Source organism: Canis lupus, chromosome 10 (genome assembly GCF_011100685.1).
Source record: "Canis lupus familiaris isolate Mischka breed German Shepherd chromosome 10, alternate assembly UU_Cfam_GSD_1.0, whole genome shotgun sequence".
In the NCBI taxonomy this organism is placed as follows: domain Eukaryota; kingdom Metazoa; phylum Chordata; class Mammalia; order Carnivora; family Canidae; genus Canis; species Canis lupus.
The window spans coordinates 1066085-1090814 of NC_049231.1; the positions used below are offsets into that span (position 1 = coordinate 1066085).

The 24730-nt window shown below is 47.0% G+C and overlaps 2 protein-coding genes across 8 annotated transcripts; one reads left to right on the forward strand and one right to left on the reverse strand.

The window, feature by feature from the left end:
* The first annotated feature begins 6879 nt into the window (after nt 1-6879).
* On the forward strand, nt 6880-8931 carry SPRYD4 (SPRY domain containing 4). Its single transcript, XM_038549712.1, has 2 exons — nt 6880-7061; nt 7371-8931. Exons 1-2 carry the CDS (start codon nt 6977-6979, stop codon nt 7907-7909), a joined length of 624 nt encoding a protein of 207 aa, XP_038405640.1. The 5' UTR covers nt 6880-6976; the 3' UTR covers nt 7910-8931.
* On the reverse strand, nt 8895-24558 carry GLS2 (glutaminase 2). 7 transcript variants are annotated; one of them, XM_038549699.1, is made up of 19 exons: nt 24362-24492; nt 24121-24217; nt 17673-17772; nt 17110-17231; nt 16363-16492; nt 15746-15825; nt 15493-15656; nt 15214-15272; nt 13681-13713; nt 13157-13215; nt 12591-12657; nt 12389-12439; nt 11994-12170; nt 11198-11329; nt 10992-11084; nt 10768-10829; nt 10203-10279; nt 9710-9773; nt 9413-9569 (listed from the first exon to the last, which is right to left on the reverse strand). In XM_038549699.1, the coding sequence occupies exons 3-19, from the start codon at nt 17751-17753 to the stop codon at nt 9413-9415; spliced, it is 1608 nt and encodes a 535-aa protein (XP_038405627.1). In that variant the 5' UTR covers nt 17754-17772; nt 24121-24217; nt 24362-24492. The 7 variants fall into 7 exon arrangements, with proteins under 7 accessions (XP_038405625.1, XP_038405621.1, XP_038405622.1 ...); XM_038549697.1 differs by lacking the exon at nt 24121-24217 and having other exon boundaries at nt 8895-9569; nt 10703-10829; nt 24362-24558; XM_038549693.1 differs by lacking the exon at nt 24121-24217 and having other exon boundaries at nt 8895-9569; nt 24362-24543.
* Nucleotides 24559-24730: the final 172 nt, after the last annotated feature.

Here is a 24730-nt window from a genome sequence, read left to right on the forward strand (position 1 = left end):
ATATAACTAGAATATCCATTGTTTTCCACTAGTCTAGCCTCTTTTTATTTTTATTTTTTGCTTTAAAGAGTTTATTTATTTTTTCATGAAAGACAGAGAGAGAGAGAAGCAGACACAGGCGGAGGGAGAAGCAGGTTCCTCACAGGGAGCCTGACGTGGGACTCGATCCCGGGACTCCAGGATCATGCCCTGAGCCAAAGGCAGATGCTCAACTGCTGAGCCACCCAGGTGTCCCTAGTCTAGCCTCTTTAAAGGAAAAAAAAAAAAAAAGGCTGTGTCTCCCTTGAGGAGTGGAACCCAGTTTTCCTCAACCCCCTGCTTGGTATGGTTTGGGTTCTTACCAATGCCAGTTCTCCAGCAGTCACTGAGAAACCCAGTACCAGGATGCCTGGCCCACCTCCTTCCAGTCACTGCTGAGCCACAGCAAACATGGTGAGCACCTCCTGGATAGTAGAGAAAAACTCCATGCTCAGAGCTTGGCCTATGACTCTTCTTGCTCACCTGGATGAGACTAGACATGCTAGGACTCGGGTGAGAGGACACAAACACCACCCCTTCACTGTTCCCCAGGCCCCACCATCTACCTACCAAGGAAGCTTTAAACAAAGGATCTGCAGCAAGTCATCCAAAATCCTTGAGTTGCTGAGCCTAATCCATTGGTCTATTTGCATCATACTGAAGGTAGCAGGGATGCCCCCTCTTTTGTTCATTCTTTAAAGTCCTATCAGCCATCTGCCCTCATTACCTACCTAGTGTCACCCTACTCAGGAAGGGGGGAGCTGCTGCTTAGCTGGATGAGTAGCTGGGCTACAGCCACCTGGGGCAGTTATAGGTAGAAGAGGACCTAGGCCAGTATGACTTCTGTGCTCTGGTCAAGGACACAGGACACCTCCTGGAGGGGTCAAGCCAGTGGTACAGAGCAGTGCTGGAGTGAGGGCAGGGTTTGTCTGGGCCCCACTGACCCATCAAAACTCTGTGCCAGGCTCACCACCACCAGCTCTTTTTTTTTTTTTTTTTTTTTTAAAAAAATTTTTTTTAAATTTTATTTATTTATGATAGTCACAGAGAGAGAGAGAGGCAGAGACACAGGCAGAGGGAGAAGCAGGCTCCATGCACCGGGAGCCCGACGTGGGACTCGATCCTGGGTCTCCAGGATCGCGCCCTGGGCCAAAGGCAGGCGCCAAACCGCTGCGCCACCCAGGGATCCCACCACCAGCTCTTTAAGCAAGAGTTGAGGGACTGTGCCTGGCACATGCACTGGGGCATGAGACCCTAAGAATAACTCCTACAAAGACCAGGGTGCCTAGGCCTTCAGCCAGCAGGTCTCTCCCAAATTGTTGGCTCTATAGGTCCTGGGGGACTAGAAGAGGAGGGGAAGGCAAGCTCAGGCTGGCTGTCTGGGCTGACAGTGTCTGCTCCACTCTTCTCCCCACTGATCTCCCACTCTCTCCTCTCTGTTCCCCTCCCCCCAACAAACTCTTCCAACCAGGTGTCACACTTTTCATCTGGCACTTACTGCCCACCAAGCACCTGTTATGAGAGGATGGGAGAAGGACTGAAGGAGAGACAGACAGAATAAGGGAGAAGTCATAGAATAAGTCCCCACTTGCTTTGACTTTGACTTTGTAGAGAGAGGAAAAGTCTGTTTCAATAGGAGAAAGAAGGAGTCTATTGGAAAAGATGATGAATTCTCCTCTCTGCAGGAATCTCATCTCCCAGATCCCCATTTTGCCAGTTTGGTTCAGGTCTCTGTTAGGTGTCCTGGTCTGGTTTGCAGACTGCTTTTCTAGGTCTAAGGTGAGTGGGGTTGGGATGAGGAGCAAGTGTTTCAGGTGCTTTCTCTGGAGGAGGCAACCAGAGAGGTGAGAGTTCCACTCTTGTGATTAGAGAACATTTTGTGTTCTTCCTTCAGCCAATAGTGAGGAACCTCATCCCTCATCCTGCCATCTGCTACCCATTCAGTGCTCTCCCCAAGGGAGCCTTAGACTTTTATACTCACACCTAAACATCCGCTCTCCCCAACCTTGTCCATTCTCTCTTCTATCAAGCTCTTTCTCCCTCTTTAGCCCTCCAACACAGACTCACCAAGGGAGGAGCAAGAGATCATAATGGCTTCTGTGGACCAAAGGTGCTCACAGTAAACATAGGGACTCATCCTTCCACTTCCTAATCATCTTTATAAACCTGGGTTTCAGGAGCCAGAGAGGTAAAGAGGAAAGTTAAAGTGAAGATCTGGAAGACAATGAGAATTCCAGGGAAGGGAAGGATATTTCCATTTCTCACCATAAAACAGAGCAAGCCAGTGAGAAGGTATCAATGCTGACTTGGCAACTAGGTCATTTGAATCTGCAAAGGAAAGTTCCTTTGAGGAATTGCCTAGGAGTGCAGGGGATTCCCTGGTTTGAACGCTCCTGGGATTTCCCAGGACATACCCCAATTCGTCGTTGTTTTCTTTTCTGTCTGGCTTGTTTACTTTTTTTTTTTTTCTATCACTCTAATTCATTGTTGTATTTTGGGTTCTTTTCAGGGGTTGCCAAAATTTTTAAGTTCTAGATTCTCCCCCTTTCTCTCTTCTGGCCTTAAGTAAGCATACAAACATTTTTTATTTTTTTTTTCTACTAAGAAGTATGGAAGTAGAGAAAATGGTAAAATAACAAACTTGGAGAAGTTACAAAGTTATTTTAAGTATTAGCTGCTTGTAGTGGTGATCATCCTGGAGTCTCACCTATCTCTACGCTAAAGTAAGTTATCACTTGATTAACAATCAGCCTCTGACCTCTTTATATTCCTGGGGCTAGGGATCCTAAGTTTACTTCAACAAAGGAAGACTCCATTTCTGTCTCCAAGAGGTGCCATAGGAAGCATAATCCATAATATTAGGGAGCAAGTACATCTATAAATCTCAGGGAATCTGCAGGGAGAGCTACTTGTCTCGTTCCATTTCTCCACAGTGGGTCCCATGTGATTACCATAGCCACCTCTGAGGTTATCCAGGAGCAGCTTATGCCACAGCCAAAGCTCCAAAGCTACTCCACAGCCAGCCCGTATCATCAAGACCTAAACAATAACCTTGGTCTGAGTTCCATGAAAATACCTAATTTGCTGATCTTACAGTATTATAGGAGGATCAAGTGAGATATACTCAGGGAGTTAAATTAGCTCCCTTCAAATGTAAATAAAGTGATTCATGAATTGAGATAGAAACATAATTTACAATTATCAAATACTGAACATCCTCTCTGGCAATTACAATGTGGGTGAATGGAGATACTGCCGTGAGGGGCTGGGTGAACATCCATCTCTGCATCCACCACATGGAATCTCTATCTCAGCCCCATATTCAGAATGCCAGATCAGCATGTAACCCAGCTCCATTGTGTGGACAGTTTCATAGGACAAAGGCCCCAGCATAACACAAGCCAGCCTAGCAGCCCCTTTGGCTAGCTCCTGAGGGCCCCCCTTCTCTCTTTTTCTCTGGTTATGCTTTGCTGACTGCTGACTCCTGGCAAAGTCCAGAACAATCACCATGCTCTGAGTGCATCATCCCTCTCGCATCTATAGTTAAGGGCTCCAATTAGCACTTGGATCCGGTGAGAACCCCCACATGTTAGAAATGGCATAGGTAATCTAAGAAACAGAGTGAAAATAGACTGACCCATCCTGTCCTTGCCTCCTCATACCCTCTTCTTCCTAGAGAGTCAGATAGGACTCCAAGCTAGACAGATCAATGCTCACTATGGTTAGAACCTGTCCTAAGTACTTAACAGTATATGTGTTATTTCAAGTACTGGTTTTCCCTAGGATTGTATCTCAGTTTATTGCCTGTGTACTCTAGTTAACATCCTCTCCTCGGATGACTTCACCTATTTATGTGACTTCACCTATTTCACTCTCCCTCAAAATTATATCAGAGAACATTTTTGTTCTGTAGATTCCTCAAATACAGCCTATCTGAAACAGAATGAATTATCTTCCCCCATTCAAACATGCTTTTCCTTTTGTATCCCTTCATTAAATCAGAAACCTATGAATCAGTTGGACTCCTTCCTTGAATCCTCTCACTCCCACCTACCCAGTCACCTAAACCCTACCAATTCTACCTCCTAGGTGGCTTAACCCTCATTATGTCTCACCTGAGAACTCTAGTGGCTTCGAGACCTCAGTTGACCCTGTTTCTGGTCTCATTCCCTCCAATTTATTCTCTATGTTGCTGCCAGTTTTATCTTTATAAAAGTACAGGGTGCCTGTGCGGCTCAGTTGGTTAAGCACCTGACTTCAGCTCAGGTCATGATCTCAAGGAGTCTGCTTCTCCCTCTCCTTCTGCCCCTCCCCTCAATTGTGTACACATGCTCTCATAAATAAATAAATAATAAATAAATAAATAAATAAATAAATAAAATCTTCAGTGAAAGTACCTGTAATTTGTCATTTGCGTCCCTTCAACAGCTCACGAACGCTTGAAAGACATTCTTACTACGAACACACAACTCTTCATAATTCAGCCTCTACTCTTCCAACTGTTCTCCATATCTCCCCAGCATGAGGCCCTGGCAATTTTATGCTTCTTGTGGCTCCTCAAACACCTCATTCTATTTCATTATCCAGTGCTTTAGCAGAAGTTGTTCCCTATGCCTTGAATGTCTTTTCCCCTTTTGTCTGTCAAGGGAAACTATAACTTAATTATTATGCATGGAAATGTTAAGGATTAACTATTGTATATTAGCATCAAGGTAAGTAATCACCTGAATGGTGAAAGTAAATGTATCAGATGGATGGTCAGTCTGTGAAAGCAGAATAATACAAAAGGCAAGAAGTTATTTTCCTGAGCAAGGAATAACGTAATAGAGATATGTCTAAGTGACTGTGAGGAATGTGCAGTGATTGCTTCAGCTTTCACATCTACGATGGAACCTAAGGAGAAAAACTACAGGAACAGAATTTAAGAACTTTCCTCTAATTACCAGCAAAATGCAAAGTATTGATAGAGCAGGACTTTTCTGTAGGAAATCTGTCCTCCATGCCTTTGCTCCGAGGCTTAAGAGAAATAGAAACCTCTCTTCTCACACATTAGGCAGGATGTAAAGGCTGGACCAGGCTGACGCCTGGTGGAGAGAATGAGCCAGCCACCGCACTGCAATAACAAGGGCACAAAACTTACTCCCTTTATCCTCATTCATTTATTAATTAAAAAACAATAGTACACTTTGTGCTAATACTGAGGCCCTGGAGCACAGAGAATAAAGGACTTAATCCCCACTCCTAAGAGTTCTTAAGAACCCATTCATAAGAACCTAACAGGTGAGAAAGGGTGCCTAGGTGGCTCAGACTGTTTTGTTTTTTTTTCTTCTGCTTTTTAAAATATTTTATTTAGGGACGCCTGGGTGGCTCAGTGGTTGAGCAACTGCCTTTGGCTCAGGTCCTGATCCCGGAGTCTTGGGATCAAGTCCCATATCGGGCTCCCCTCGCAGAGAGCCTGCTTCCCTCTCTCCCTGTATCTCTACCTCCCTGTGTCTGTCATGAATAAATAAAATCTTTAAAAAAAGATTTTATTCGACAGAAAGAGAGAGAAGGCATGTGCACAAGCAAGGGAAGCGGCAGGCAGAGGGAGAGAAAGAAGCAGGCTCCCTGCTGAGCAAGAAACCCATATGGGGCTCTATTCTAGGACCCTAGGATCATGACCTAAGCTGAAAGCAGATGCTTAACCAACTGAGCCACTCAGGTGCCCCTGGCTCCAACCTGTGTCCGCCTTCATCTCAGGTCCTGGGATTGAGTTTACATGGGGCTCCCTGCTCAGCAGGGAGTCTGCTTCTCTCTCTATCCCTCTCTCCGCTCAAGCTCTCTCTCACTCACTCTCTCAGATAAATAAAATATAAAAACAAAAACAAAAACAAAACCCAAAACACCTAACAGATAAGTAGCTGCCTCTTTAAATGTTACATCCTTGCAGCACCAGGGAGACTGGGGAGTCCAGTTAGAAGGCTAATGCAGTAGTCCAGGGGAAAAATAATGTGATTGGGGTTCAAGGATAATCAGGTTTCGGGATCCCCGGGTGGCTCAGCGGTTAAGCTCTGCCCTCGGCCCAGGGCTTGACCCTAGAGACCCGGGATCGAGTCCCATGTTGAGCTCCCTGCATGGAGCCTGCTTCTCCCTCTGTGTCTCTCATGAATAAATAAAATCTTTTTTTTTTAATAAATAAAATATTTTTTTAAAAAAGGATAATCAGATATGTGACGAGAGAGACAAGTCAAGGACTTCCAGGTTTCGGGCGTGGGCAGTGGGCTGGTTATGGGTTGCAGATCACAGAGGTCCGGGAACCAAGCGAAAGAGGAAGCTTGTGTAAATGTGAGAACAAAGTTTTAGACCTGTTAAGTTTCAGGCTGGCTGGTGAGGGGTGGGGCGTATCCGGGTAGAAATGTCTAAAAGGTAGTTGGACATACAAGCCTGCAAGTCAGTCCTTCTGCAAAAACCCTGAAAACACAAAACCAATATTTATACTATTTACATATTACTATTTATCAAACCATTTAACCTAGTGGCTGCTGTCTGTCAAGTTGTATTCTAGGCTATTCTTTCTAATTTTTATCAAGGTCTAGAGGGTGGTTATTTTTGTTTTACAAAGTAAGACACTAAGTCTCGGGAGAAGTGAAGTGATTTGCCCCAAGTCACACAGCGGAGCTGCGTTCGAATCCTATTATTAATTCTAAAATCTATGCTCGACACCCTTCGACGCTACCTTTTTAAAGGACCTCCTTGCTAAAAGTGTGAGCAGCAGTCCCCTCGGGAAAAGCAAACAAACCGTGCCCAGCCCCGACGCACCTGCGCAGAACGCGCCAAGATGGCCGCCCCGACCTGGGCGGGGGGGCCCCTACGTCATCACGCCGCGCGGCGGCCTGTCGCGCACCACGTCGGAAGGGGGCAGGCGGGCAGATGGCGGCGTGTGCGGCCCGGGACGTGCCCTGTTCAGCCCTGGCGCAAGATGGCGCTGCCCTTTGCACGTTTGTTGTGCCTGTGCCGCCGGGGAGCCGAACGCTTGGGGCTTGCTGCCGCCGAAGCCCGCAGAGGTAAAACTATCTTCTCTCACTCCTTTACCTCCCAAATGGTTTCCGCATTCCCGGGAGCCCTTTTGGGTCATTCCCCTCCCGATCTGCGTTGGTCTTGAGAGTCCAAACATGGGACACGGGCTGTTTACCCCGAGGCTTCCCCGAGCCCGAGGCCCATATTAACGGGCCCCGCTCTTGCCCGCTGACGTCCTGACGCTTTCCTGTGTACTCGTGAGCTCCCCGACCGCGGCCTCGGATCGTCCTATGCACGTATCCCTAGGCCTAGGGTTCTACCCCCGTCATCATCCAGTCTCTTTGCTCTGCTCGCAGGCATCAGTTTCAAACTGGAAGAAAAAACCGCCCACAGCAGCCTGGCCCTCTTCAAAGGTGACACGGGCGTCAAATACGGCATAGTGGGATTGGAGCCCACCAAGGTGGCCCTGAATGTGGAGCGCTTCCGGGAGTGGGCCGTGGTGCTGGCAGACAAGGCGGTCACCAGTGGCAGACACTACTGGGAGGTGACGGTGAAACGCTCCCACCAGTTCCGGATAGGAGTGGCAGACGTGGACATGTCCCGGGATAGTTGCATCGGTGTTGATGAGCGTTCCTGGGTGTTCGCTTATGCTCAGCGCAAGTGGCACACCATGTTGGCCAACGAAAAAGCCCCCATTGAGGGCATCGGGCAGCCAGAGAAGGTGGGGCTGCTGCTGGAGTATGAGGCCCAGAAGCTGAGCCTGGTGGACGTGAGTGGGGTCGCTGTGGTCCACACCATACAGACCGATTTCCGAGGTCCAGTGGTACCTGCCTTCGCCCTTTGGGATGGAGAGCTGCTGACCCACTCAGGGCTCGAGGTGCCTGAAGGCCTCTAGCATGTCCCTCACTGTAGTCCCTAATTATGCTCTTGGCCAATCTCCTCTGAAAGTGTCTGAATCCTTTTAATTTTGCCACCAAGCAATCTCTAACTCTCAAAATTCAGTGTTGGGTCCTCTGTGCAATATCCTAGTCGTTTTCTTCTCCCATACCCTGAGAAAGCTAGGCATACAGCCACCTTTCCCCTCCCCCAAGCCACTGCCAGTTTCCTAAGCTATCATGAGTGTACCTTGCCTGGCTGGCTTCCTTCAGTCCCTCTGCCTCCCTGTGCCCAGACCTGTCTCAGACTGCAGTTTAGTCCTGGGGTCTTAGCTTTCAACTTGTTTGAATGTATTCACCATGTGATACCCTCTGCCTCCCTTTGCCCACATGTGATTTTTTTTTTCCCCCTTTTCCTTGGGGCTCTACAGGATCTCTCGAGTAAATCCTTTCTACCTCTGGCTGGAAGAGTGGTGCAGTCAGTGACTTGCCCCTTTACAGCGTATATGCAGTCTGGGCTCTGCCTCCCTCATAAAGTGCTTTATGGTGGCTGAAACCGAGCCCTCCTTCCCCAGTACCTCAGTGCCAGACTCTCAGCCCCACACAGCTGCAGCTGTCACCACCCACAGTCCGTCTGCCTTAATCTGCACACCTCTGACATCTGGTATAATCACTGGGTCAGTTACAACCACGACCAAAGGAGACAAGGTACTTTTGCTGCAGTTGGAACTTCCAGAGGGAGGAGAGATGCCTGAGGTCTTGCACAATTCATTTTTGGGCCTGCTCAGTCCCAAACCTCCAAGCATCAGCCCACCCCTGCAACCTGATCTCTGGCAGCAGAATACAGTTAGCCTACAGCAGTAGTTGGGGTTGAGGAAAACGTGGTGGGGTGAGTATGTGAAATATGTATTGTTTGGGCTCTGTGGTTCCCTCTTACTCTACCTTTATGATAGTGATGCAGCTGGATGCCTCTAGAAGAGAGAGAAGGATGGGATTTAACAAAAATAATTTGTGTAATTAAAGTTTATTTGAGCACAAAATACTTTCTCTGTCTATAAAATTAGCAGTAGCAGCAGTACTTCCCAGCCAAGGAGGGCAGACCTGTCCAGGCTCTTAAAGCCTGGAACATAGCTGTCCCACTTCTTCTGTGGATATACACCTATGCATGGTAGCTAAGACCTCTTTACCGGAGTATTTCTGTGTCTCCCATGATGGTTTCTTTAGGGAGAGGGAGAGGGGACCTGGGTGAAGACCTGGGATGATTTTAAGTGGGCCCAACCATTAGGGTGTACCTGGAAGCAGCTCATAGTCTCCGTGGATTGCTCTACTGCATGTGTCCACCAAGGCACTTCTCTATGCTCTGTCAAGGGAATGGGGTATTTTCACTCTCACAGGAAGCAGTGGCCTAAGTTTTGGTCCCCACTGAAGCAAGGTGGCTCTCCATAGCATGTTTGGTGGTTATGGATTGAGGGTGTGGCCAGCTCGTGCTTTTTCTGAGCAGGGACTGTGTGCATGTCCCATGCTCACACCATGCTCTCTAAGTTTTCTTTGGACAGGGCCTCAGCCGCTGCCTCGGCCTGAGTCTCAGATGGTGTGTAGGAGTCCTGGTAATCCTGCAGCAGTTTCACAACCTCCAGGTGGTTGAACTGCACAGCATCATCCAAGGGAACGTTGCCCCACCTAAAAGGAACAAAGACCATGATCAGGCAAAGAAGACACCAACGGTGCCCTGGTTACATCTAAGACTATGGTGGCTGGAGGGCAGCGGTAGAGAAGCTGTTGCCTAGCCCCTGCCCCCCTTTTAGCTTAATCTTACTCACCTGTCCTTGACAAAAGGATTCACTTTGCAAGCTTCAATCAGGAATTTAACAACTTCAATGTGTCCTAGGAATATGGACCAAAGAAAAATGAGATAGTGCAGATTCTCAACCTTTTGGTGTTAACATTAGTACAGACGTCAGCAGCTGGAGTCTAAACGAAGAGGGAAGGTGGAAAGGCCTCTTCATTTTGTTCCCTGCAGCACCCAACCATAGTTGGCCTGCAAACCGCAGGGCATCTGGACAAAACTAGTTGCTGCCCCTGTAACCTTAAGGGCATATATGATAGGGAGTACTCTTGGTAGAAAGGAAATGGTCTTGGGGGCACTTGGCTAGCATAGTAAGTAGAGCATGTGACTCTTGTGCACACAACTCAGGGTTGGGAGTTCAAACCCCACGTTGGGAGTAGAGTTTACTTAAAAAATAAAAATAAACTATTTAAAAAACAAAAGAAAAAGTTAAGATCTGCTTCCCCTTTTATTTAACCTTCAGATACCTTCAGCCGCAGCAACATGCAGGGCTGTGCGGGAATCATAGTCTTTCTGTTCCATGTCCATGGCTGACAAGGCAAACCTGAGGGTAGTGGAAAGCATTTGGAGTTACCTAGATCAGCCTAGAATCACTACTGTCTTTTCTGAGGTGGGGTTAGAATGGATGGGTTCCAGAAAAATAAAACAGCTTGCTAAGATGTGTAGACCCTGCATGATCATGTTCTATACCCAGATGAGACTTCCAAATCAGACAGGGGTGGGATGCTTCCAGAAACATCACTGCCTATTCGTGGTAGGTGCCCAGTACGTGTTTGTTGATGTTGGTGATCTATTTGAAGCAGAGTCCTTACCTCCTAGGACTCTGCTCTTAACACCGAAGTTAATCATAGCAGTGGCCACCTGCCATTATTTAAATTCTTATCACATGGCAGTCACTGTACTTAAAATAATCTCATTTAAATGCAGTCTATCCAATCTATCTGGCTCTAAAGCTGAAGCACTTAACTATTTTGCTGTGTTGACTCATAATGAGATCTCTGACCAGGACTATTTTCATTGTTTATTTGGTACCTTCGAAGAGCTGAGACATCTCCACTATAGGCAGCAAATAACAGGTTCACCACAGTCTTGTTCTAGAAAACAAATACCCACCTGAGATTGTGACTCTGCGCTCACCCATGCCCAGCTTTGCCCTGTGACCCTTCTCCAAAGATGCTTAGCCAAGGGTACTGCTAAAGCATTATGGAATGTTCTATTCTGAAATATTCTTACAAGCCATCTGGGGTTTTCCTTACCCGAACTTCTCCCCCTTCACGCCGTGGGTCTAACTTCCGAGCACAGTGCCTCAGGTTGTCGTAGTTGTGGAAATTGAAAAGAGATACCAGCTTCTAGAGTTGTAAGCCAAAGAGATTGTTTACTTACTCCCCGCACTTAGTAGGAGCTCAAAATTATTTCATTTACTCATTCAAAAACATTAAGTCTTACATGCAAAGTAGCTCACCTGGCAGAAGCTGATGCCCCTATGGCTGTTCCCTAGCTTGTCCAGTGGAGGTGACAGACACATCATTCCCATGACATTGGGTACCACTAGGAGGATGGCTCCTGACACAGCTGACTTGGCCGGCAGGCCCACCTTGGGGATGAAGTTGAAACTGAGGATGAGCTAGAGGTACCCTCAAGTTCTGGATTATTAAATTGGTCTATCCCAGATGAGTGCATAGGTAAAGTCACATCCATCTCAACCTCTTGGCTTGTTAATTAGCTTCTTACTCCTCTCCTGCCCTATCCCCCTTAAATTCATGGCTTCAGTAAGGAAATACTTGAGTGTCTGTGCTATGTCTGATGCTGCTCTACAACTAGGACAGTCTCACTGGACTTCTGGTGACAGAAGATAGATGACCAAAAGACAAAAAGAATCATGGCTTATGAGAAAACACAGGAAAAAAGAAGTAGGGTGCTCTGATGGAGGATGAAGTGGGAGGGGGGTCCTAGTAGGAGGCAGGATGGTCAGCAAAGTCACTGAGGAAGTGACATCTAAACAGACCTGGAGGAGAAGCGGCCAGGTACACGATGGGGGCAGAGAAGGGTTCAGAAGCTGCACCATTATGTATTCATGTGTTTGAGGGACTCAGGGTATTTGACAAACTCCCCTAAGGATTCTCAGCCTAATTGCCAGGCTAGAAGTTAGTGAAGGAGAGGTGGGAACAAGCTGCCAGCTTCCACCTTCAGGGACTCCATGTCCTCACTCCTTGGCTTGGAGCGGGTGGCAAATGGATGGCAGGGTCAGAGGCACTCACGTGGAAGGCAAACTGGCCCGAGAAGTCATACATGCCACAGGAGTGCATGAGGCTGAGGGTGTTGCGCACTGCTTCAGCACTCAGGACGCTCTCCCCCGTGATGGGGCAGATCCCGCCGTTGGCCAGGGTGGCTGCCATGACGCTGCCCGACTCACAGGTCACCTCCACAGAGCACAGCTACAGGGACAAGGTGGAGGTGAGGATGCTGTGTGGCTCTGAACGCTGTGTTCTTGCGTGCAGAACAATGTTCTTGGCATCCTGATCTTTCAAAAGGCTCCCCTGGTGTTTCTGCAGGACACGAACCACTAGAGAGGAGTATCCCTCTTGTGGGTCAGAGCAAGGATGGCAGTGTGTCCGTTCCCCCGGCCCCGAGCAGGACAGCAGTGTTTGCTCACCTGGAAATAGAGATCAAGAGCAGCCATCATGTCCACCCCCTTAGGAAAGCACTGCAAGGAAGAAGAAGGGAGAGCATTTCTCTTCTGCCATCAGCATACCCTGGCACACTGCCAAGGTGTCCACCCGAGTCCACAACCCCATGTGCCCTTCCACCAGCTGCAGAATTCCCAGGGACTTTCTCTACCGGCTCCTCCCAGTTACCTTCTTTTCCTTTAGATAATAGCCGATGGCATAATTCCGATCCCCTGTTTCCTTCTCTGACTGGAATCTGAAGCAAACACCCAATTTAGTACTTGACGTTTGAGGGGTGGGTTTAAGAAGAAGGGGGGAAAATACCTTCCCCGAGAGAGAGAACTAGATCACACATGTCAAACTGAATCCTGTATAAATCCTCACAGGAATACCAGAGGGAACTTCTGACCCTGAGCAAGCACTCGGCATAGCTTTATTGTAAAATGTAAAAAAAGAAACCAACCCCCAAACTGTCTAGTCATCTAGTCTGGGAAAAGTGATGAAGTTCTTGGCTTTGAGAGGCTTGGCAAGAAAGGGCTGAGGAATAAACCCTCACACCGCCTCTCTAAGTACTAAGTAGAAATGGAACTAATTCTTTTGCAAAGTAAACAAATGTCAATGAATGGGCTCAGAGGAATCCAGGTGGCCAAAATTCCCCTGGATTTCTTCCTCTCCAGATCCCATCATCCCCCTCCTCCATCGTACGTGCACACATCCCACAATGTAGTCAGCCAATACTGTGAACAGGGCCTTACGTGGCATTGCTGAAACCTATGTATTCGTTCCCAGCCATTTTGTTCAGATACTGTAACACCTAAAAGAGAAAAAGGGAGGGACGCCTGGGTGGCTCAGTGGTTGAGGGTCTGCCTTCGGCTCAGGGCGTGACCCCAGGGTCCTGGGATGGAGTCCCGCATTGGGCTCCCTGTGGGGAGCCTGCTTCTCCCTCTGCTTATGTCTCTGCCTCTCTCATGAATAAATAAAATCTTCAAAAAAAAAAAAAAAAAAAGAAAAAGAGCATGAAAGGCATCATGTGGGTGAGGACCCCTAGTAAACACATACTAGCCTGACTAACCCTCCTGAACTCCTAGGTTCTTATCGCAGCAGGAACTCTCGAGACTTTCCCCTCTGAGGCCACAGATTCCCACATCTCTGGAAATAAGACTTCCAGCATGGCCTGGTGCACTATCAAAGTGGGGTTAGAGCCAGGCACTGGGGCAGCTGGAGGGGACAACATGCTATGGAGAAAAGCAGCCAGGGGCTGAGTAGCAAGGGAACTTACAAAATCAAACTTCTCTGCTTTGTTACAGTCCATCTGGAAAGAGGGAAAGAAAGAGATTGAGATCAGCATTCCAAGCCTAAAATGATGACAGGGCAATGTCAGGAACACCTAGTGCAGCTTAATGTTTTACACTGGTTTTGCTACTGGGAATATTTTACATTTACCGTATCTTTTTTTTTAAACAACTGAGATTTTTTTTGTACACCTGCATATCTAGTGATCTTAAAAATCAAATCAGGGATGCCTAGGTGGCTCAGCAGTTGGGCAGTTGCTTTTGGCTCAGGTGGTAATCCTGAGGTCCTGGGACGTCACCCATGGGGCTCCCTGTGTGGAGCCTGCTTCTCCCTCTGCCTGTGTCTCTGCCTGTCTCTGTGTCTCTCATGAAATAAATAAATAATAAATAAATAAATAAATAAATAATAAATAAATAAATCTTAAAAAAAAACCCAAATCATTTAGATTTTATTATCAGGTAATGAGTACAGATAACTTCATCCCATCCCTGAGTCTCACCCATCTGAGTCTCACTTCCAATTCCATTCTCAATCCCAGCCCTCATCCCTGACTCTCACTTCCATTCTCCTGATTCCAGTCCTGTCCCAAAGCCCCACTCCTATTCCTGATCCCCATCTTCAACCCTTACAGCCCAGCCTGGAGCCATCCTTTATCCTATCCCTGACTCCCATAGCCATCTCCAACTGGAGTGACAGGAATGGGATGAGAGATGTGTTGCATATAATATTCAGTTATACCAATTATATTGATAACTGAGATAAAGCTGAAGATTTTAGCCGAGAGCGGGGTCCATTAAGGCCTGCTTAGATGGGAATGGAATGAGACAGGTGCTGGCTACAGAGTTGTAGATAGAGCTATCCCAGGGTAAGGGTAGAACCTGAGCCTGGTCTCTCACCCCACCCCCACCACATCCCATTGCTTCCTGCACATGTCAACTATAGTGTCAACACCATAGGGACTCTGACACCTGAGTCCCTGAGGGGAGGGTTCCTAACACCACCTTCCTCAGGAGGGGTTGTGATTGGCTTTGGAGTGTTGCTGCCCACACTGTTCTCAGGTTCTTGCTCAAGCCCTGGGAGACCTACAGCTGACAGGCCAGCCTGATACCCTTGCTCAAGGCCAACTCACAGTTTCAGGTGACGTGAATAGCTGCCCTGGCCTGGCCATTCACCCTTCTTTTTGCGTCCCTCACCCAGAAATAGCCAATCAGTGCCCAATAGTGCTGTCCTCCCCCTGTATCTGGCATTTGGCCCTTGGTCCTAGGCAGGGGTCAAGACCTGCTCACTTCTCTAAGGGCCAGGAAGCTCTGGGCTCCAGACTCATGGGTGGGGGCAGAGGTGCAGTTCCTTTTACTAACATCTTCAACATATGTGGGTCCTTGGTGTGCCCTCACTGCCTCCTGAGGACAGAGGGATCAGAGCCCCAGCAATCTCCCTGGAGAGCTGGGCAGATAGGAGGAACATAGGAACAGGGGGGTTTAGAGAATAGTACCTTCCAGAAAGCTAGGATGGCACTGACCTTGATCAGGGAGCTCACGACAATGGCACCAGCATTGACCATGGGGTTATGGGGGATTCCTGGGGAAATACAAACCACCCAGAGTCTTATTAGCTGCTGAGAAAGCCTCCTTTACAGCCTTCCCACTCTGCAGGCTAGACAAGAAAAATTTCTTTGCTGGGGAGGATGAAATGACAGAGCTAATCAGGAGGGTTAGAGAAACGAACAAGGCTTCAGGGATGGGTGGGAATAAGAAGGGGGGACATCTAGGAGTCTGGTCTGAGCCGTGGTAGTACTCACCTTCCTCATTGAGGGACAGCTTGTTGTAGCGTAGGCCACTGGGCTCCTTGCCCACAAACTTGTGCACGTACTCAGTCCCTAGGGTGCTTATGGAGATAGCATAGGTGAGGGGCTTCACACAGGACTGCAGGCAGAAGGGAATCTTTGTGTGGCCCACGGAGTGCCTGGAGGCAGACAGGGGCCATGAAAGGGGTCCAGCCTACATTCTGCACCTGCGCCCTACCTCCCCACTCCCTCTCACCCAGCATCTCACCGTTGACCATCCACAGTGCACAAGGAGACGCCCCACAGGTCTGGATTGGACTTGGCCAGCTGAGGGATATAAGCCGCCACCTGGGCATGAGTGGGGAGAGAAAACAGAACAGAAATATGGATATAGAGAGGGGAAACAGAGCTGCTGAAGTTCAGGGTCAAGAGAATCTTCTAGATAAAAGTGAAAATTCTGTCTTCTTCAGGCCAATGGGTTCCCTCCTGCCTGTTGTTCCCAGGGACACCCAAGTCTTAAGTCCAAGAAGGGCTTATCTTCCTGTAGCCCTATTCCTATAGAGATGGCAGTAAAGCCTATGGAAGGTAAAAACAGGAGAACTCTGGGGTCAGCTTCCCTTATTGGTTCTTAGGCTTAATTATTCTATAGGTCTTTTTCAAAGTTCTATCTAATCCTTTATGCCAATTGTCCCCATAAATTGGGGTTGGATTCCCTCATCTGCTCTAGAAATCACATGTATAGAAATACATAAAGCCGTTGTCCCTATTTTTAAAGGTTCTGCTTCTCATCTCTCAACCATGGATTCCCAGCCCCAGGAAATTTCCAAGAAGCAAGGTATATCTGGCCCAGAACCCTTGCCCCTCCCTTAGTCCCCTGGCCCTCACTTTGCCTCCAGTGAGCTCTTTGGCATCCTCAAAGATGCGATCCACATGGCTCGTGAACTCCTCAAAATCAGGAATGACAAACTTCTTTCGGAATGCCTGGGTCAGGAGCACAATGTTGCTGCTCACACACCTGGATCCCAGACACGATTGGGTTAGGGGGCTGGAGAGATGCAGCTGTCACTCACTCTGGAGCCATGGAAGTTGGGAATAAGGAAGGTGTGAGTGGTCATTAGGTTTGGGACCAACAGCTGTATGACCTTTGGCATATCACTTTATCTTTCTGGGTCTTAGGTTTCTTTTGCTCCTAAAATGAGGGGTTGTAATGATGTGGAAAGATAGCCCAAGACACAGTGCCTTGGGATATGAGAAAAAAAACCCAAATAATATGTATAGTGGGTCACCTTTATATTTTAAAAATCCTAAATCATATAAGTATATTTAAATATATTCTTACTGGTACGTAAATGCCGTAAATGCACAGGACATCGTCTAGAAGATACCCACTAATTTGTTAACAATGTTTACTTCTGGGCAAGGGGACTGGGATTGGGGAGACAAGGAAAGGAGAACATGTATTTCCACATTGCTTGCATTTTTACAAATATAGAACATTCATATGTTACTTGTGTTATACACAAGTAATAAAATGAGGGGTTGAACTATCCAATCCCCGAGAGCTCCCTGCTGTTACAGTCTATGTCCACAGAACAGTTTTGAGAATGGTGCTCTTGTTTCCGGGGCCCTCACTTTTGGAAGAGATCTCGGTCCAAGAGGCCACCACTGCTGGACTCTCGAACCATGCGGCGCATCTGGCTCATGCAGTCCCGGAGCCGGGGATCTGATGTCTGCAGTCCAGTGGCCTTCAGTGCCTTTAGGGAAAAGAAGCCTGGTAAGGTCAATTAGAAGGATAGCAATGCAATCCTAATATTCTTTCCCAGTGGATCACAATTAGCTCAATCCCAATTACTACAACAGGTAGAACAAATGGATTTGCAGACTAATAAAGGAGGGACATGGTACAGCTTTGAAGGCTAATAAGGGTTTCCTGTCCTTTTCATCAAGGCAGTTGGTTTCTGAACCCCTTGGGTCAAAGTTTCAAACCAAGAATATGGTTTGTGTCAGAGGGTTTAATCTTCCCAGCCTGGAGGAGAGATGGGATTGCCTTATGATTCTAGGTATCTACTGCCATCTGTTATTTTTCACCTTCGTGAAGCAATGCATTAGCTGCCCTACATTTGTCCTACCCTCCTTTTCCCACTTTGCAGAGGTCCTGAGGGCTCAGCATTCTGAGCAGATAGAGAGGAACTTACAGTAGTGAACTTGTGGATGGGGATTCGTTCCTGTCCTTCAGCAATAGTGTAGAAGAGGAGATCACCCAGGCGGGATAGCATGCCACTCTCTGATGAATCACTGTTTGGGGGCAGAGATAGGGAAGGAGGATAGGAGCGTGAGAATGGCTACCTGCTCCTCCTCCAAGAACATGTCCTTATAAATAGGTATGTGTCCTCACTCTATCTCACTCAGGCCTCCTGCCTGAATCATCTAATCTATCCCTATAATTCCAACTTTCTCATCTTTGCTGGGAAGTCTTAAATCTTATTCTCTCGCTTTCTTGTGTTCCTAACCTTCAGATCTTTATTTCTAGTAGCCTTCAAGACAGCTTTTCTAGACTTCCATTTCTAGATGTCCTGTAGGCACTGCCTATTCAAAATGTCTTAACCTGAGGTTATCTCACCTCCGTCCCTCTGCTCTTCCTCCTGTGCTCCCCATTTGGGTTAATAGCAGTATCACTCACCCAGGTGCCAAGCTGGAAACGTGGAATCATTTGGAAAATTCCCATATCTTACATCCATGTTCAGTTGGTAACCCACATCATGGTAACCATGATAATGTTTCTGAAATCCACCCTCTTTTCTTCCCCTGTGCCAGCATGGTATAGTAGAAAGAAACAGAATTTGCCACTTAAAAGCTGTGTGACCTTAATATGGATAGTAAGTCAGGTTATTTAATATTGCTGAGTTTGCTTCCTCATCTGTAAAATAAGGGTAGTAATACCTATTTCACACGGGTGAAGTAGGCTTAATTAATTTTGTGAAAAAGTCTTTCACAAAGTAAATGTTCGGTAAACCATGCTTCTTTAGCATCAGCTCCATAATGTCTGTTCCCTAACTGCTACTACACTCCCTTGATTTCCAACCCATCTTCCACAATGTACCAGTTCTTTCAAAAACTCAAATATAATTTCTCTCTTTTTAAATTTTTATTTATTTATGATAGTCACAGAGAGAGAGAGAGAGAGAGAGAGAGGCAGAGACATAGGCAGAGGGAGAAGCAGGCTCCATGCACCGGGAGCCCGACATGGGATTCGATCCGGGGTCTCCAGGATCGCGCCCTGGGCCAAAGGCAGGCGCCAAACCGCTGCGCCACCCAGGGATCCCAAATATAATTTCTCTATTCAAAAACCTTTGAGGGCAGCCCGGGTGACTCAGCAGTTTACTGGCACCTTCGGCCTTGGGGCGTGATCCTGGAGATTGGGGATAGAGTCTTGCTTCTCCCTCTGCCTGTGTCTGTGCCTCTGTCTCTCTCATGAATAAATAAATATAATCTTAAAACAAACAAACAAACAAACAAACAAACAACCTTTGATAGTTCTCCAGTGCCTGCAAAATAAGTTCTTATTTCTTGGTATAGCATTCAAGGTTCTTTAAAACCTGCCAACAGGGGTGCCAGGGTGGTTCAGTAGGTTAAGCATCTGACTCTTGGTTTTGGCTCAGGTCATGATCTCATGGGTTGTGGAATCCTAGGATAGAGCCTGAATCAAGCTTTTTTTTTTTTTTTTTTTAATTTTTATTTATTTATGATAGTCACACAGAGAGAAAGAGAGAGAGGCAGAGACACAGGCAGAGGGAGAAGCAGGCTCCACGCACCAGGAGCCCGATGTGGGATTCGATCCCGGGTCTCCAGGATCGCGCCCTGGGCCAAAGGCAGGCGCCAAACCGCTGCGCCACCCAGGGATCCCTGAGTCAAACTTTGAGTTGGGATCCGTGCTCAGCGGGGAGTCAGTTTGAAGTCTCTCCCTCAGCCCCTCCCTGCCCCACAGATTCTCTCTCTTTCAAATAAATAAATAAATAAATAAATAAATAAATAAATAAATAAATAAATCTGCCAACGTCCCTTTCCTATTCTCCACAATGCCCCAATACTCCAGTTATGCCAGATAATAGGTAGGTGCCCAAATAGGCCAGGCATTGTCAGGCTTCCTGCCTTTGCCTATGATGCAACTTCTGTATGGATGACCTTTTTTCTCCTTCACTTGGGACAGTCCTGCTCATCCTTCAAGGTCCAGATCAAATGTACTCATTCTGTAAAGGCTTCCTTAAACCTCCCAATATTGTTTATGCTGCTGGTATGACACAACCCACCATCTTACTGACTTACTGACAGAAGAATCTCTCTTGCTCCACTGTTAGGTCTTTGTGTTTTGTTTTGTTTTGTTTTCAGAATCAACATTCATTATTTTTACTAAATTAGACATACGTTGCAAAATTTAAACAGATATGATATTTTTGGGTTATTGATTAAATTCAGAATAAAAAGATGTAAAAATGTCTTTTTTAAAAGATTTTATTTTTGGAGTGCCTGTGTGGCTCACAGTTGGTTAAGAATCTGCCTTCAGCTCAGGTCATGATTCCAGAGTCCTGGGAATGAGCCCTGCACTGGGCTCCTTGCTCAGCAGAGAGCCCTGATGCTTCTTCTCCCTCTGCTTGCTGGTCTGCTTATTTGTGCTCTCTCTCTTTCTGTGTCAATCTTTTTAAAAAAAAAAAAAAAAGATTTTATTTTTAAGTAATCTCTACACCCAGTATGGGGCTCTAACTCACGATATGGAGATCAAGAATTGCATGCTCTCCAGCCGACTGAGCCAGCCAGGTGCCCCAAGATGTAAAAATTTCTCTTTACTTTTCTTTTTCCCTTCCTTCCTTCCTTCTTTCCTTAAGCTATAAAGACTTCTAGTTCTAATTCTTCTGATTTGAAATTAGAAAATTGACATTTTTAAAGGGTGTATCTCCCACTCCCCTTACCCATTTTGCCCATTCTCCCACTCCTTCCCTCTTGATATATATTTAAAAAAATATTTTATTTAGGGACGCCTGGGTGGCTCAGTTGTTGAGTGCCTGCCTTTGGCCCAGGGTGGGATCCTGGAGTCCAAGGATCAAGTCCCACATCTGGCTCCCTGCAGGGAGCCTGCTTCTCTCTCTGCTAATGTCTCTGCCTCTGTCTGTGTGTCTCTTGTGAATAAATAAAATCTTTAAAAAATGTATTTTATTTGACAGAAAGAGAGACAGGGAGCATGCACAGAGGCAGAGGGCGTGGCAGGCAGAGGGAGAGGGAGAAGCAGACTCCCTGCAGAGCAGGGAATCCGACATGGAGCTCTATCCCAGCACCCTGGGATCATGACCTGAGCTGAAGGCAGACACTTAGCTGCTTAACCAACTGAGCCACCCAGGCGCCCCTTTATGTATCTTTATATATCTATACCTTTATCTATAGCTATTCTCTCCCTCTATATATCTTGTCTTCATTACATTGAGCAAAGTCTCTAGCACACAGTGGGTTTTCAATAAAAAATTACCAAGTCACATTTCTAGTAAGGTCCCTTTTCCCCAATGTATCTCTTTTGCTGGCTTACAGCACTTAAAATTCCAGGTAATTAAGACTTCTTGGTCTTCATTAATTCTACTATTAATATGTTAACAGATTTAGAGGATATGTTTTCAGATCGTTCCAAAGATGACAGCTATTTGAGATTAACACCCTTTAAAACTCTTTGACCCCAGGGCACCTGGGTGGCTCAGTTGTTATCGCCTTCAACTGGGGCCATGGTCCTGGGATCCAGCCTCGCATTGGGCTCCCTGCTCAGCAGGGAGTCTGCTTCTCCCTCTCCCTCTGCCCCTCCCTCCTGCTTGTGCACACTCTCTCTGTCAAATAAATAAATAAAATCTTAAAAAAACAACAATGACTCTTTGACTCAACAATTTGACTATATGTTCACAAAGTCACATATTCACATTTATTGCATTGTTAGTAAGACTGAAAACAACCTAAGTGTTCATCAACAGGTTAGGTAAATTATGGTATAGTCATGCAATGGAATATTATACAGTATAAGAAAAACGAAATGAGAAAGTTCTTTAAGTACTGATATGGAATAATCTCTAAGATGTCATATTAACTAATATAAGCAAGCTGTAGAACAATGTTTATAGTATGGTACTATTTATGTTTAAAAGGAAAAAGTATGTTTGCCTCTTTAGGAACAAAATATTTCTGGAAGGATAGATAAGAAACCTGTAAAAGAAAAAAAGAAAAGAAAGAAAAGAAATGAAAAGAAACCTGTAAGCCTGATTTACCTTCCTCTAGGGTGATGAAGCTGGTGCTGGGCAAAAGGAGTAGGAGGGATACTGCCCACTACATATTTTTTTTTTATATTTTGAATTTTGAATGATATGAATATGTATATGCTACTTATTGAGTGTGATGTATATGAATATGGACATACTCTCTATTGAAACAATCCATTAAAAAATAAAAAGTCTCTCAAGAAGCTTGGAATAGACCAGGCATGTTTGTATTTAGGGCGAGGAGGAATATCAGAAGAGGGGAATTTCTTTTTCTGTGGAAATCCAATTGTCACAATGAGGCTAGTGCCTATAGGGAGGACGGGATCCATGTGGTGATAGAAGGGAGGAAAAAGCTATCTGAGGAATAATTCAAGAAGGCAATTATGTAGGAACACTTTAGAGCAGGCTTCTGTGCCTGGCAGCTAAAGGAAGACAGGAAATAATGCCACACCACTGAGGTGTCACAAGCCTTAAGAAAACTGCATACTCTTTTGGCCCAGTTATGGATTTATCTCCAAGATAATGTTGGTGGGGGGGGGGGGGGAGGAAAGCAAGGTGCAGAACAATGTGTATAGCATGACACCATTTTTATTTAAAAAAAAAAAGAACGGGAAATAATATCAACATGTGTTTGCTGACACATACATAAAACATCACTAGAAGATTATACAAGATATTGATGACAGATGTCTCTGGAAGGAAAATTTCCTAGGAATTTACTCTAAGAAATAATTGAACGGGTGCACAAGAATATGCAGTAACCAAATTGAAGACTGGTTAACTAAATTATGATACCTTGTATAGTGTAATCTTAAAATGGCTAAATGGCAGCTATTAAAATGACAATATGACACACACATTCAATACTAAAAGCTGTCCATAAATGAAAAAGATAGGTTACCAAAGAATATGAATACTATGATCCTATTTTTGTTAAATTTTATACATACATATATAGAGTATTTATGGATATATACCACAATATTAACTGGTTACCTCTAATATTGGGATATTTATTTTCTTCTTGGTACTCTTATTTTTCTTTTATAATCAAAAATAAGAAAGCTAAATATTAAAAAATAAAAAAAGAAGCTGAATAACTGGGTGTTTTCTCGTTTCTGCCTTTCCCCCCTCAAACACAAGAACCTCTCCCCATCATGGTATCACACGCCCAGAGCCCATCCCCTGCCGGTGCTTTCAACTCCTTCTGCCTAAGGGAACCACCCGATGAGGGGCCCTAGCAAGAATTCCCTGAGAGCACAGACAGCCATAGGCAGGAGGATCAAGGTTCCCCAAAACGCGTCCATCACCTGACTCCACTGGATAAGGAAGTGTGTGTGGAAGGAGTCAGGGATACTACTTGCTCTCCATCCTGCAGAAGACTTGAGGGTGAGGGAGGTTAAGGCTTTGCTCTATCTCACCATTTCTCCCATGGAGATTATTTGGGAAAAGTTAGAGTAGAGAGTAGAACGGGAGAAAGAGGGCCTATTCCTGAATGTTAAAATGTTCTGTATTTCCTTAAGAAGAGGCTGATGGACAAGTATAGCCTAAAAATTAGTAAGTCAATCATACCTTACTGGTCTGTTATCTGTCAGGACAAGGGCTCCGTAGTGGTGAGACAGTGGGTGCCATGTCTGTCTGGCTAGTTTAAAAATGATGTGCATGTCTTTCTGACATGTACTGATGATTCAGTACATGTCAAGGACACAGGAGATGGTCCGTTTTCTGTTCCTGCTATAATAGAGCAGGGGTTACGTGGAAACTGTCTACGTTGGCTTCTGGAAAGGACAAAATTTCCTGCTCATCTCCTCTGCGTCTGGGGGAATAGAGGCTCTGCCTCCAACTGCTCCTGGGTGGTGGAGGGGAGAGGCGCAGCCTCTGGGACAGAATATTAGCCCAAGGGAAGAGAGCCCTTTAAATCAGGCAGCACAAATGACGGGCTGACTGGTTCTGGTTTGGGGAAATCTGTATCTAATGATTTCCCCCCCCCCATTTTTTTCATTCAACAATCAACTGGAAAACTACCCCTATCCTACAGATTTGGGAGCCCTGACAACGCACGCATCCAACACATAAGCAAAAGACACACGCACATACCTGCGCACTAGTAATGCACGCGCATCACACATTACACGCCGAGGACAAGCCGAAACACAGACACGCCATACAGATGGGCAGACCCAAGTCCACCGGGGCTCTAAGCAAGAGGCCGTTTCATACGCACGCGTCCCCTAAAATACACCCGTGGACCTGGAAGGGGGGGGGGGTGAGGATGCGCCGTGCGCGCTCGGTCCTGCACTCAGACACGTGCACTAGGCAACACTCCGCGCCCACCTGCGTCTCCCAGCGAGGTACGCACCTTGGACGGGCACCATCCCGAGGACCGACCTGCCCCAGCGCCCTCCCGGGCGGACGGCACCTTACCGCCCGAGCGCGGCGGACCCAAAGCCCCAAATCTAAAGGAAAAGGCATCGCAGGCTAGTGAGCGAGAACAGAGGGGCGAGGAGATGCGCTCCCGGGGTAAGGGGGCTCGGGAGCTGGCAAGACGACAGCGGGAGTGGGAGCGAGCCCGTCCCCTGCCCCGGTCCCGCAAGCCTTACTGATCCTGGCGCTGCGGCTGGTGGCTGTGCGGCGTCTCCCTGCCCAGCGCCGCGGCCTCACTGAGGTGGTGCCGGACGCCCCCGCCAAGGAGAGGGCTCCGGCTCGGGCGGCCCCAGCCTCCCAGCCGGCACTGAGCGCCGGCCCCGCTCAGCGCCTCCTGCAGAGCCCTGAGGGAGCGCATCCCCCCAGCGCGCCTCCCGCTCGGCCGAAGCGCCCCGGGAGTCTGAGCCGCGGCGGGAGGGAGGGCGGAGGACGCGCCGCCGCCGGGGGGAGCGCTGTGGCGGAGCGCGGGGCCTAGGATGTGAGGGGGCGGGCCCGCTGGGTGGGGTGGGAGCGGGGGAGGGCCGGCCCCCGAAGCTCGCCGGCCT